General features: G+C 33.2%; 2 protein-coding genes across 2 annotated transcripts; both read left to right on the forward strand.

The window, feature by feature from the left end:
• The first annotated feature begins 1395 nt into the window (after nucleotides 1-1395).
• LOC136205174 (uncharacterized) lies at nucleotides 1396-4204 on the forward strand. The gene is made up of 3 exons (XM_065995667.1): nucleotides 1396-1603; nucleotides 1689-1863; nucleotides 3929-4204. The coding sequence occupies exons 1-3, from the start codon at nucleotides 1453-1455 to the stop codon at nucleotides 4020-4022; spliced, it is 420 nt and encodes a 139-aa protein (XP_065851739.1). The 5' UTR covers nucleotides 1396-1452; the 3' UTR covers nucleotides 4023-4204.
• A 5724-nt stretch (nucleotides 4205-9928) lies between these two features.
• LOC136206111 (uncharacterized) lies at nucleotides 9929-12428 on the forward strand. Its single transcript, XM_065997037.1, has 2 exons — nucleotides 9929-11109; nucleotides 12087-12428. The coding sequence occupies exon 1, from the start codon at nucleotides 10112-10114 to the stop codon at nucleotides 11069-11071; it is 960 nt and encodes a 319-aa protein (XP_065853109.1). The 5' UTR covers nucleotides 9929-10111; the 3' UTR covers nucleotides 11072-11109; nucleotides 12087-12428.
• The last annotated feature ends 1121 nt before the right edge of the window (nucleotides 12429-13549 follow it).

A 13549-nucleotide genomic window follows, 5' to 3' on the forward strand; every position in this document is an offset into this window, starting at 1 on the left:
ACTGGATCTGGTCAAAATTTGATACCTTCTTTAACCTGGAGACTCTTTTTAGAATTAGAGGAGTTAAGATTAGTAATATTGAGGAAGACAAGGATAGGCATTGCTGGGCCATGACTAACAATGGCGTTTATTCTTGCAAGTCAGCCTTTGAAGCTTTTACCCCTAACAGGGCCGATCCCCTCTCAGATACTTGGAAGTCTATTTGGGCTCTTAAAATCCCTTACCGTATTAGGAGTTTCCTTTGGCTAGGAGTCAAGAACAGGTTGCTTACTAATTCGAAAAGGCACAAACGGCACTTGGCGGATTTAGGAGCTTGCAGTAAATGCAGAGGCCATGTTGAAACTTTGTGCCATGCTCTGAGAGATTGCCCTAAAAGTAAAGAGGTGTGGAAGAAAGTTCTTCCTCACCACATTCTTACTTCCTTCATGGCTCACTTTGAATATGACTGGTTCTCTAATGGTGCTAATGGAAATTTATTGGTTAACATGGAGCATGGTGTCATTTTCTTTGCTATCATCTGTCACCAAATCTGGAAGTGGAGGAATGAGGAGATTTTTTCTGATAAAACTGTCTTTATTCCTGACTTACGTGATTTCTTCTCGAAAAAACTCTCTATTATTACTGAGAGCTTCAAAGGGGATCCCCTTACCAGGTCTACCCAGAGAAGAGAGGTCCACCTCGTCGGTTGGAGCAAGCCAAGAGAAGGGGTGGTGAAGCTGAATACGGATGGCTCCTGCCTTAACAATGGTAAGAGTGCTGCCGGAGGAGTTCTTCGTGATGCGGGTGGCGCCTGGCTGTCTGGGTTTACCCAGAACCTGGGAATGGGTTCTTCCTTTTCAGCGGAACTGTGGGTATTTTCTCGGGTATCAAGCTCGCCATTAATCTGGGTGTTAAAAGGTTATCTGTGGAATCTGATAACATAGAGGCAATCAACAGGATTTCTGATAACCAGGCTATTTGTCTTAACAGCCAAAATCTTATCAAAGCTATTCTAAGACTTCGCCCTTCCTTTGAGTTCTTAAAGTTCAGCCACATTTACAGGAACAGAACCGGGTTGCGGATCGTTTGGCGGTTGCTGGGCATGAGGGGATGTTAGGTGTTTCTACCGTTTCTGATCCTCCCATCTTTCTTTCTTCTCTTCTTTTAGATGATAGGATTGGGGTTAGCCTTCCTAGACTGATCTCGAGTTAGTTTTCTTTGTTTGTTTTTACTTTTCTATTTCTACTAAAAAAATAGAGATTTTACTAGTTTGATATAATTTAAAACTATGACTTAATATAGTTGTTTATAGCTTTTAAAAGATGAATTTCGGTGTAATTTTCCCTATTATTTTGAAATGTTTTTGGATATTTGTATTATTTTGAAGTATATTAGGCCGTTTTCCGGTAATTCCGTAGAAATAATTTCTTTTTCATTTGAAGCGAATTCAAAGTAGCCCACGCAGGGAGAGACATGAACGGCTACGGCAGAAGCGACGATGATGAAGAGAAGGGGTTGCTATGGAAGCTTCCGGAGGTGAAATTCAAGGACTTTGGGAAGGTCGGCCCTGCTTTCGGCCTTGGCGCCGGTTGCGGTGTTGGCTTCGGCGTCGGCCTTGTTGGCGGTAAAATTTGCTTCTTCCTGATTTGTGGTTTTATCTTAACCCTTATGAGGATTTTTCTAACCAATTGTAAATGTTAATCGATCAGGATTTGGCATAGGTCCTGGGATTCCTGGTATGCAATTGGGATTTGGATTCGGTGCTGGTTGTGGAATTGGCTATGGATTTGGATATGGAGTGGGTAAGGGCATAGCTCATGATCAGAATCGTCGATACTCTAGTATCGGGAACTCGTTCAATTCTCCCAGAAACGTCCCTACTCGGTGAGTTTATTTATACTGATTTTGTGTTCAATTTCCCTCCTCATTTTGTATACAGTGATTAATTTAGCTCAGTTTTAGCCTAGAAAATTGTCATTTTAGGCTCAAATCAGTCCAAGATGGTGCTCAAACTACATTGTCTAAAACTTAGGAATTGCGTGCAGATATGTTGTGATCTGAACTGAACTGAACAATGAAAATGAAGTCTTAAAATGTATATGTAGAAGGCTATCGATATTAGGAGTTAATAGGATCTTTCCACCATTTTAAGGCAGCACAACAGAGTGCCCTTTGGTTCTCTTTTTTTGTAGCTTCTTTTTGTTGTTTTAGGATATAGGAGTGTTTGGTTAGATTGATAAACAGTTGTTGATAACTTTTTTGGAACAAACAATAAACAACAACAGCTGAACCAAACTGGTATGGAGTATTTAGGCTATATGTGCTAAGAAAAGCAAAAATCAATGATGACATTCATAGTCCTTACTGGGGTATTATAAGAATTTATGGACAAGAAACAAAGTGCGCATATACATGTAATTGTAAAACTTTGTGATACACCAAACTGTATACTATAAGAGTGTGTGTTGTTGAGAAATTCTACACTAAGTTTTCTATTGCCATAGATCACCAATAATCAAAAGGAAACTTGAAGATAGAAAAATTAGAACATTATTTACAAACAGTAATCTGTTCAAGATTGGACCAATAAACGTTTTGCTTTTGCCTTTCAAGTTGTTTACTCGAAAAGCTAATGTGAGCTTTTAGATTTATGATTTGAATTATGAAAATAATCTAATAACATGCCACCAATAAAATCTATTTTGAAATGTTAAAAATGCACGATTTACATCAGTGCTTGTACTACAATAGTTTTACAGAAAGTAAGGCGAAAAGATTGCACAGTTTCAGTTTAGTTAGAAGTCAGCATACTCACCTCTAGAAAAGATATTTAGAAGTTGGGATGATTTCTAGAAACCCTGAGGTTGGCTATAATCTACTCTTTGGTCCCTAGTGTTTTGTAGTTTGCATTTTACTCAGTTTTCTAGAGTTCAACATATAGCTATAAGAAATCTGTAACATAACTCTGCTACTTCAAATCCCCATTAATGTTATTGTTGGATGATAATATTATGTTTTCTATGTTGATGACATGGTGATTATAAAGAGTTTACATTTACTTGAAGTTTGAGTTTCTTCAATTTCTAGAGTTGACGTTGGCATTGGTGGCAGGTCGGACTTTGAGAACATTCTTTTGCTCATAGTTCTTAAACTGATTATATAAATAGGAAATGGGGCATTAAATTAATAATGGTGGATAGGGATTCTTAAAAAATACAATTGTTTAAACTCTTCTGTTGACTGTAAAAAGTACCAAGGTTGGGTAGGGATTTATAAACAAATGTTGAATCATTGAATGGATAATATTTAATTAATGAATGCAGTGATACTTTTTGAAATAGCTAATGTTGAAAAGACATGCTGGATATTGTATTTTCCCAAGTCGTTTTAACACAAGGTGATAGTATAAAGTTTAGAATGATAAAACATCAAAGTGTGCCTGTGTACTTACCAAAATGTTGACGTTGGCCTATGTATTTTGATTTGTTGATATTTACTCCTCTTAGGTACTTAATGGCTTCATAACGCAGTTCTTTCACGCCCTGTTATTCGATTAGAAAGTCATGAGGAAGAAGTGGATTCGGTGAATAATTGTGCATTGCAGCAGCTCATGACTTCCTAATCACGATTTAACAGTCCGTGAGAGATGCGTTACGGAGCCATTAAGTAAAACAAAAGTAGGAATAAAAGATCACCAAATTAAAGTGAAAGGGCCAAAATTAAGGCTTTACAAGTACAGGGGGCCAATTTTGGTGTTTTAATATAACTCCCTCATGGTAATGGATGACAACTAATTCCATCAATATGGTCGTCTTGGGCTGTCAATTTCTAACATAACATACGATCTACCGAGATTACTCATTTGACATGATTATCAATTTTATATAACACTATTATAACCCGTTTTAACCCCCTACTTGTCTTTGTGTTTCTTTTGCTTTGTTGTTAGACACGAGATCAGTGCGCTTGTTGATGAGCTAGTAGTCAACACGAAGAAGCTTGTTCAAGTGACTTCAAAAGAAATTGAGAAGTGGAAAAAATGAAATTGGGGTTGATTTGGTTGTTAGGGTAGAAATTGCATTAGCATTAGTTTAGAATTCTCATAATGACATTGAAGCTTGTCTATGCTAATCTATGTACAGATACAGTTATTATATTTTGAAATCTTAGATTTACAGTTTTAATGGAAGTATGAAAAAGCAATGAGTTGCTGGGTTCAACTGAATTCGTAGCAGTATATGCATGTCTATATAGATGCTAAGATGCATCTCTTACTACTATGGAATGGAGGAACTTACCAAAGATTTCATGTGTTTCTCTCAATTTACGTTTGTTACTATTTTAGTAAAAGGAAAAAAAAAAAAGAAAAGAAAATCGATGTCTGTGATATTTTCAAGTTTTTAACTAAACATACAGGGCGATATAAAATGATCTTCTTATTTAGGCTTAATACATCATTTACCCGTGAATTTGTTCAAAAAGTTTGATTGGTTCTCCAGAACTTTCAAAGTGTCCAGATAGTCCCTTGAACTTGCATAAAATGTTCAGTTAGGCTTCTGAACTTGCGTAAAATGCAATCAATTGATCACTCGGTTGCAAAAAAGTAAGTTAAATGCGGAAGATGTATTCTACGCATTTTAGAATGTTATTATAGATTTTATGCAAGTTCAAAGGGCTATCGAGACATTTTAAAAGTTCAGAGGGGCCAATTAAGCTGTACAAGTTCAGGGGTAAATGATGTATTAAGCCTCTTATTTAATTATAGAGATTTGTCAAAATAAGAAATTAAACAGTGTAGATAAATTATTTACCAAAAAATTTGCTTATTAGAAGTAATTTGGCATTTAATTTATTATTTTTAATTCGGTCAAATTATTACCTAAGAATTTATCAAACATTTTATGATAGGATTAGTTGTTAGTTTGACCAGGAAAAAAAAATCAACACGTAACTTAGCATAGTAAAATAGTACTGGACATATATTTCATCTTTTTTTCCTTAATATATCATTTGCCCATTAAATTTTTCCAAAAAGCTTAATTATTATTTTGATAGTGCTCTTAACTTATATAAAATATCTAGTTAGTCTAGTTGCAAAAAAAATAAAAAAAATAAATACGAAAGATATATTATACGCTTTTTAAAAAAATTGTAAAACGATCAAAATCAATATATGAGGTTCTAATATTAGATAATACAAGTTTGTCAGTTGAACAACTAAAAACTTACTATAATTTTTAAGGTTTGTGCAATAAATCTTACAATGCAGTTTACTTTTTCTTGGGTGATTAATTAATTAATTATATTTTTTCTAAGTTTAGGATGCTAATTGAATATTTTATGTCTAATACACAAATAACTTCCTGAACTTGTCCAAATGTTACTCCCTTGAACTTTCAATTGTAACAACTTACTTCTCAAACTTGTCCAATTGTAAAACATAACCCCAAATTACTGACATGGACTGCAATTGAAGAAACACGTGAAATACAAAAGCTGCAACGCTCGTAGATTGTGATAATCAGATCTCTGGCGTGATACGAATCTGGGAAAACATTTTTACGGTTGCTTCAAGTACGGGGTAAAAAAAATTCTCAATTTGGAGTTATGTTTTATAATTTGACAAGTTTAAGGGATAAGTTATTATAATTGAAAGTTGGAAGAGGTAGTTACAACATTTAAACAAGTTAAGAGGTTATTTGTGTATTAGGCAATATTTTATACAAGTCATGAAATTATTTAGATACTTTGTAAGTTAAATGGATAATCAAACTTTTTCAACAACAAATTTAAAGGGCAAATGGTGTATTGAGCTGTTTTATTTTTCGGACTGAAATGTTTCACTTTATTAAAAAAAAATTAAAAAGCATTTATCTTATATGTATATGCAATGTTATCGAGCTCGGATCGGACCGGCCGGTCGGACTGGTCGGACCGAGAACCGGTAAGTAATCCGGTCCGAGCTTGACTCGTTCAAGCGATGTTGAAAAACCCGGTGTGAACCGGAGTTGAACCGGCGATCGGAGATCGAACCGGGAACCGGTACAACTCCGGTTCAGTAAGAAAATGGCCTGAATGATTAAAAAAACAGAAAGATTTAGAGTGATGCTGGCTTCCTAAACAATAATATCTGAAATATACTGAAAGGATCATAACATATAATATAGAAGAACATCTGAATCATCAAGCTTTACCTTAATAATAATATTTGAAATAGTAGAGAGAGAAAGAGAGGGACGGTACAAAAACAGAAAGAAAGAGGCAGTGGAATAGGTTCGTGGAAGAAGATGAAGAGTGGAAATGGAAGTAGGTTTTTGGAGTTAAACTTAAAAAAGTTCATGGGCTAGGTTAAATTTAGTGGCCCAAATAATTTTAAAAGCCTAATAACTTGTGTATGGAAAAATTAAATTGTACAAAACAGATTATGTCACCATGAATATGACAAATCTGGAATAAACTTTAGATTTACGATAAAATTCAAAATTTCATTAACTTTAATTGTAAAATTAATATGAAATATGGTATTCTGTGTAAAAGTTACTATATTACTCATATTCATTAGGTGTCATTCTACTAAATAGAAATAGGTTTTAAATTAATTATATGTATAAATATTATTTATTTATTTATTATCTCATCCGGTCCGATTAATCCGACCAAATGACCCATGATCCAGTTATAAATCCGGTTTGATGTCCGATTCTGATAGTATACGTCATAATTTTGTCTTATTTTGAGTTGTTGGGAAAAGATTCCAAGTTTTGGTAATTGATTGAAGCAAGTGCAATTATTAAAATATTAATTTATTTTTTTTATGAAAAGGCAAATATTATTAAAATATTAATTATAACTTAGTTTTTTTAAGTTGAATTATAACTTAGTTTTGATTAAATTACTTCCCTTGAAAGAAGAATTACCATAGAAGTTATTGGGATCTAATTATAACAAATTTATGCTAAAAATAAATTATTATAATAATTTTCTCAAAAAAATAATTATTATAAAATAGAATATTTACCAAAATATCAACAAAATAAAAATTTTAAATATATATTCTTAAAGGACATGTATGAGGGAGCATGCACAAGTGTACGTACTAGTGTTGGGAAGACTGAAGAGTTTCCTATTACGATTGGAGTGCATCAAAGTTCCGCACTAAGCTCATTTCTTTTTACCATCGTTATGGATGAACTAACAAGTTCACTTCAAGATGGTATACCATGGTGCATGCTGTTTGCAGATGATATTGTGTTGGTTGATGAGACGAAAGAAGGAGTGGAGAGGAAGTTGGAACTATGGAGACAAACTCTAGAATCTAGAGGCTTTAAGTTGAGCCGAAGTAAGACAGAATATTTGGAGTGTAAGTTTAGTGACCATAGGAGTAGGGAGGCAGGGACAATCACCCTAGATGGGAGAGTTGTTCAGGCCTCGGATTGCTTCCGGTATTTAGGATCTATTATCCAAACGGATGGAGAAGTAGATGGAGATGTTACTCATAGGATTAAAGTTGGTTGGTCGAAGTGGAAGAGTGCTACGAGTTTCCTTTGTGACCCTAGCATGCCTAATAGATTGAAGGGGAAATTCTACCGGACGACAATTAGACCAGCATTGTTATATGGTACGGAGTGTTGGACAGTGAAACACTGCCACATCCATAAGATGTCGGTGGCGGAGATGCGTATGTTGAGATGGATGTGTGGTCATACGAGAAAGGATCGGGTGAGTAATGAAATAATTAGGACAAAAGTAGGGGTCACATCTATTGAGAATAAAATGAGAGAAAACCGACTAAGGTGGTTTGGCCATGTGAGACGTAGAGCGCTTGATGCGCCGATTAGGAGAACCGAAGAGTGGCAAATGGATGTAGTGGTGAGGGGTAGGGGAAGACCTAAGCAAACTTGGAGGAGGGTGATCGAGAGTGATATGAGTTTACTGGGAATTGAGAAAAATATGGTAGTGGATAGGACGGAGTGGAGGGAGCGAATTTGTGTTGCTGACACGACTTGATTTCACGGTTTTATATGATGGTTCATGTTAGCCGACCCCGAATCATTTCGGGACTAAGGCTTTGTTGTTGTTGTTGTTGTTGTATTCTTAAAATACAGAATATACAGAATGATACTTGTTTTTTCTACCAACACTACATATAAAACTCGATGCATAACTAAAACTAACATTCTCAAAATAATAGAAAAAAAATTCTAAAAAAAAAAACGTGTTTATTCCACGCGTTTTCATTATTTTAATCATATTAAAACTTTTTACCGTATTTTAAATTTTTTTAAAACATTTCAATTAAGGGTCTGTTTAAGTACCTGTTATTTACTGTTTGCTGATTTTTCCAAAAAAACAGAGAATCTCTACTATTGTAAAAAGTTAATTTTCAGCTATAAAAAAAACAAACATAAGATGTCTAACCAAACATTTAAAAGTCTGTTTTTTAAAGTAAAAATACAAGCATGAATTGAAAAGTAGGTAACCAAACACCTCCTAAATATTACAAATTTACCGTAGCTTTTATATGTTTTTATTTAGAATTCTATCTATCTTTCCTCCTTTAGATTATACTAGTTTTTGGCCCGTGCGATGCACGGATTCATCTTAAAATTCAAAAATATAATATAATAATTACAATTAATGATATAAATATGCTATATAAATTAAATATTATTATTTTATTTTCACATTTACTTTAAATAATCTTTTTTATAGATAAATATAATAATATAATTAAAATTAATATATTATATATTTTATTTTATTTTTTATCAGTAAAAAAAGGAGGAAGTGACACCTCAGGTCCATCGTTACTGTTTTATATTATATATAGATTAGAATAAACAATCATAAGTAAAATCTGAAAAATAAAAAATAAAAAGTCAACAATACCAAGTGTAGAAAACTAACAACAATCTGATTTAAAAATTTCTTCACTCGAATGGTCTGTTTAGTTCATTTGTTTCGTTTTTATGTTTATTATTGTTGTTAGTTGTTTGCTGATATATAATAGACATTAGTTGGTTTTTCTATTAAAATCATTGTTTCGAAATTTTACCAAACACTTTTTATCTTTTATTTAAACTTAAAAGACAAAAAGTAGTTTCAAACAATGGGAACTAAGGTTCAAATAGAAAAACTCAAAACGAGTCTTATTTGCTAAAATTTTGTTTATCTTTCGTAGAATATAATATTTAGAGCTAACATGCGAAAGATTATTGGTTTGATTGGATAAGAGTTTTAAAGGGTTGGTAAATAAAAGGTTTAGAAGAATTAACCATTGCCTTTGGAATAAAATGAAAACCGAAAAAGGAAAAATTTGAAAAAAAAAATAGTGAAAAATCAAAAAACAAACATGTAAATTAACTGTCCATTTGTTTCCATTTTTTGAAGTTGTTTTTTGCCTTTTAATACTAAATAGGAGATAGAAAGTGTTTGGTAAAATTCCGAAACAGTTGTTTTTTGCAGAAAGAAAAACTAATATCTACTGTCTATCAGCAACAGCAAACAGCAGCAGCAAACAGCAAACATGAACAATTGAAACAAATGGACCCTCAAAATGGGAAAACCGCCAAAAACGTATTTTTACTGTTTTCACTTTGTTTTTGTATTTTTACTGTTTTAACTAATTTATTTATTTTTTCATTTTCATTTTTCATTTATTTTTATATTTTTTTTGTTTTTTCATATTTTTTATTTATTATAATATATAGTTGAAAATAAAAATTAAAAATAAATACAATATTATATACTTTTAAATTTTTTTTTTGAAACAATATACTTTTAAGTTAGGAATAGAAAGATATTTAAAGAACTATATTTTCAGTATATAGCATTAAAAAAAATACATGGGGAAATAATTAAAAAAAGAAAGACATTTTTTTTTCCTTTTATATAAAATAATATATATACACGAAATTATGAACAATAAATAAAAAAAGCCCAAATTCATATATCTAATCCTCTTTACATCTTTTCTTCTTCTTCGTTGGTTCTTTGTCTCTTTCATCACCTTCCTGTATCCTTCCTCTCTCTCTATTCTCTATCTAGATTCAGATTAAAAAAAGAAAAGCACCGTCCTTTTTCTTCCGCTGCCGATTTCTGTCGACATTTTCATCTGTAATACCCAGACGCCATGGATCTAGCCCAAGAAGAGGTCCAATTCTTAACCATACCTGACCTTTTGAGGGAATCCACCGCCATTCCCAGACGTTCTCCAAAAACTTTCTATCTCATAACCCTAACCCTAATTTTCCCTCTTTCCTTTGCCATCTTAGCCCATTCTCTCTTCACTCACCCAATTTTATCTCAACTTGAAAATCATCCCTCAGCTGATGATTCTCAAACTCGCCATGAATGGACTCTCCTCTTGATCTTCCAATTTTGTTATTTAATCTTCCTTTTCGCCTTCTCTCTTCTCTCAACTGCTGCTGTTGTTTTCACGGTGGCATCTATTTACACGGGCAAACCTGTATCTTTCTCCTCTACAATTTCTGCTATCCCCAAGGTTTTCAAGCGATTGTTTATCACATTTTTATGGGTTACTTTGATGATGGCGCTCTATAATACTATATTTGTTGTATTCCTTGTTGTTTTGGTTATTGCGATTGATATCAATGATTCTCTATTAGCTCTGTTCTCCTTGATGGTTATTTTGCTGCTGTTTTTGGTTGTTCATGTCTATATAACTGCTCTATGGCATTTGGCTAGTGTGGTTTCTGTGCTTGAACCCATTTATGGGCTTGCAGCAATGAAGAAAAGCTATGAATTGCTCAAGGGAAGAGCTCGTATGGCTTTAGTGCTTGTTTTTGGGTATTTGGGGGTTTGTGGGGTAATTGCAGGAACATTTGCATCTGTTGTTGTTCATGGAGGAGATAGATATGGTGTTTTTTCAAGGATTGTTGTTGGTGGATTTTTGGTTGGGGTATTGGTAATTGTAAATCTGGTTGGTTTGTTGGTTCAGAGTGTTTTTTACTATCTTGCCAAGAGTTATCATCATCAGGGAATTGATAAGAGTGCTTTACACGAACATCTTGGTGGCTATTTGGGAGAATATGTGCCTTTAAAGAGCAACATCCAGATGGAGGATATCTGAAGGGGCTCAATCAAGTAGATAAACAAATGCCATCCCTTGTAAGTCTCTATGTATGTAATCTTTGATACAATTATGTTAAATCTTTGTTGCTGAATTTCGGCTTTTCGAATAAAAATTTGTAGAAGTACTTAATTTTGATTGTAACTTCTATTTACTGAGTTTTAGGTGTTGTGTTCTCTGAAGTGCCTAAGTTAATTGGTGCAGTATATATCAAATTACCTTTTCAGATATCGATCTAATTTTCCGTCATATTAATATCATTATGTGATTGATGTAGTTAATGTTTTCAAATGATCATTTCTGCTCAGTTTGTTGGTCTTGATGAACAATATGCTTTTATGTTCTTTGGTAATGAAATTGCTATATCTGTTCTGTTTGATAGCGTAGTCTTCTATGTTGCACGGAAACAGAAAAGGAAACGGACACCGGGAAACGTTGTTTCTAAGAAAATTTAGCTAGGAAACTCTAATGAGGAAGAGTTTCTGTGCAACATAGGTAGTCTTCTTTGGAAATCCTTGAGTTAATTAATTGCATTAATGATAAGAGAATTTAAAGAGAATGAGTTGTAATTTGTCAATGATTTTAGCTAAACAATTAATTATATACTTAAAGTGTATGAATATTGTAGTTTCCTTTCTTGAGTGTGATTACCTTTTATGCATCTTTTATGAAGAAGTTCTTTTCAAGGAAGACAACTCAGAGTACAAACAAAAGCATTTAAATTAAAATCTAGACATGTAGGGCAGCGCTTGAGTTATGTATAATCGGATCTAGGGGTGTCAAAAAGTGTTGTCGTGTCATAATTGTGTTATGTGAAAAAAAAAAATTATGTCTAATGGGTTGTGTTAAGCGAGTCGTGTCAGAAATTGACAGCCCTAGTTGGATCCTCTTCGACTCTATTTGGCCTATTTCTTGGGTTTTCTGCTATTTGCCTCTAGATGTAATCATATAGAGATATATAGCTCAGTTCTGTTTTATTATTCATGTTTAATAATCTCTATTACAATATTTTTAGGAAAAAAACATATGAACCCGTTGTCTATGATATCAAGAACTTATATTGCTGCAACTGAAGTTGGGTTGGATGTAGAGAAAAGCCGTAAGAGTTTCTCTTCAATGCTCTTTTATATGCCCAATTATTGTTGGCTTAACTAGTTGCATATTTTCAATAATTCTGTGTCTTTTGGGGATAAGTAAAGATTAAGTATTGATGTTCAGAAAATCTAGTGAAATGATTGCCTTGTATGTCTCATAATGCTAAAACCTCGGCAGTGACTAGATTTGAAGCATTCTCTGTTTTAAACTCGAGATGCGTCTTGTCGAAAAATATGAAGTTACACACCATTATGAGCTCAAATGTATGTGATTCACATACACAGATGCATTCGCTTTGGTTTAGTATTATTCTTACTTCTTCTTGATTAGTTTGCAGCATGTCATAGGATTGCGAAGGGGTTCGGGTTCGATTTTACTCGAATTACCGAATCTGGCAGTGTAATCTTCATGGTCTAATAGCATGCTTTATGTCAATATTAGTGCCATCCATGGGACAGTTTATAAAGACTGAGTGGTTTGGTTTCTAGTGGAGTTTTGCATATTTAATGAAATAAGCTTTTATTTAGTTTCAAATCAATACAATAATTGCATTATGATTTTGTTTTGATTGGTTAACAATAATCCCATTTTAGAATGGCTGAGATTGATTGCTAAAAATAACACAACTATAATTAAATGTGTGGAAATGGTCATAAGTTTTTGTTTTGTTATTGCATTGAGAAATAAGAGTCATGTATTAATATGAATCTGTTCCAGTGGTAAATTAGAAATTTAGTTATGGTTGTAATTAGCATTGTTTTGAAAACCTCACCAGACTAGTTGGTTCGACCTGGTTGAACCTGGTTCAATCGGGATCAGAAAACCGTTTTCGACTTTGAGTCTCTTAACTAGCCCGTCCAACCGGTTTTTGTTTTGGAAGAGAATATGTGACCTGTAACGTTAAAGGATATGGGTTTAATACATCATCTGCCTTTCAAACTTGTCCAAAAAAACTTAATTGACCTTTAAACTTTCGAAGTGTTTCAATAGCTTTCTCAAATTGCTTAAAATATACTAATTAATGTAAAGAAGTAAGTTGTATGCGGAAGGTATTTCACATGCTTCTTGGAAAAGTCAAATGACTAAGGACGGGAGATGTGACAAGTTTATGTGACTCTAATATCAGATATGACAAGTTTTACAAGGGAGTTGTGACAAGTTTATGTGACTCTAATATTAGATATGACAAGTTTTACAAATGAGCAATTGAGAACTTTATTTTTAATATGTTCTAATATATTTTATGAATTGTGTAATAACATTTCAAAGCACGTGGAGCATATGAATTCATATAATAACATTTCAAAGTATGTGGAACATACTTTCGTATGCAGTTCATCTCTTTGCAATCGGGTGATTAATTATAAAAGCCAAATAGATGAA

Source organism: Euphorbia lathyris, chromosome 9, assembly GCF_963576675.1.
Source record: "Euphorbia lathyris chromosome 9, ddEupLath1.1, whole genome shotgun sequence".
NCBI classification, from domain to species: Eukaryota; Viridiplantae; Streptophyta; class Magnoliopsida; order Malpighiales; family Euphorbiaceae; genus Euphorbia; species Euphorbia lathyris.

Coding starts and splice junctions, on each gene's coding strand:
- LOC136205174 (XM_065995667.1), top strand. CDS start 1,453: ATGAACGGCTACGGCAGAAGCGACGATGATGAAGAGAAGGGGTTGCTA. Junction 1,604..1,688: donor CGGCGTCGGCCTTGTTGGCG/GTAAAATTTGCT, acceptor TTAATCGATCAG/GATTTGGCATAGGTCCTGGG. Junction 1,864..3,928: donor CCCAGAAACGTCCCTACTCG/GTGAGTTTATTT, acceptor CTTTGTTGTTAG/ACACGAGATCAGTGCGCTTG.
- LOC136206111 (XM_065997037.1), top strand. CDS start 10,112: ATGGATCTAGCCCAAGAAGAGGTCCAATTCTTAACCATACCTGACCTT.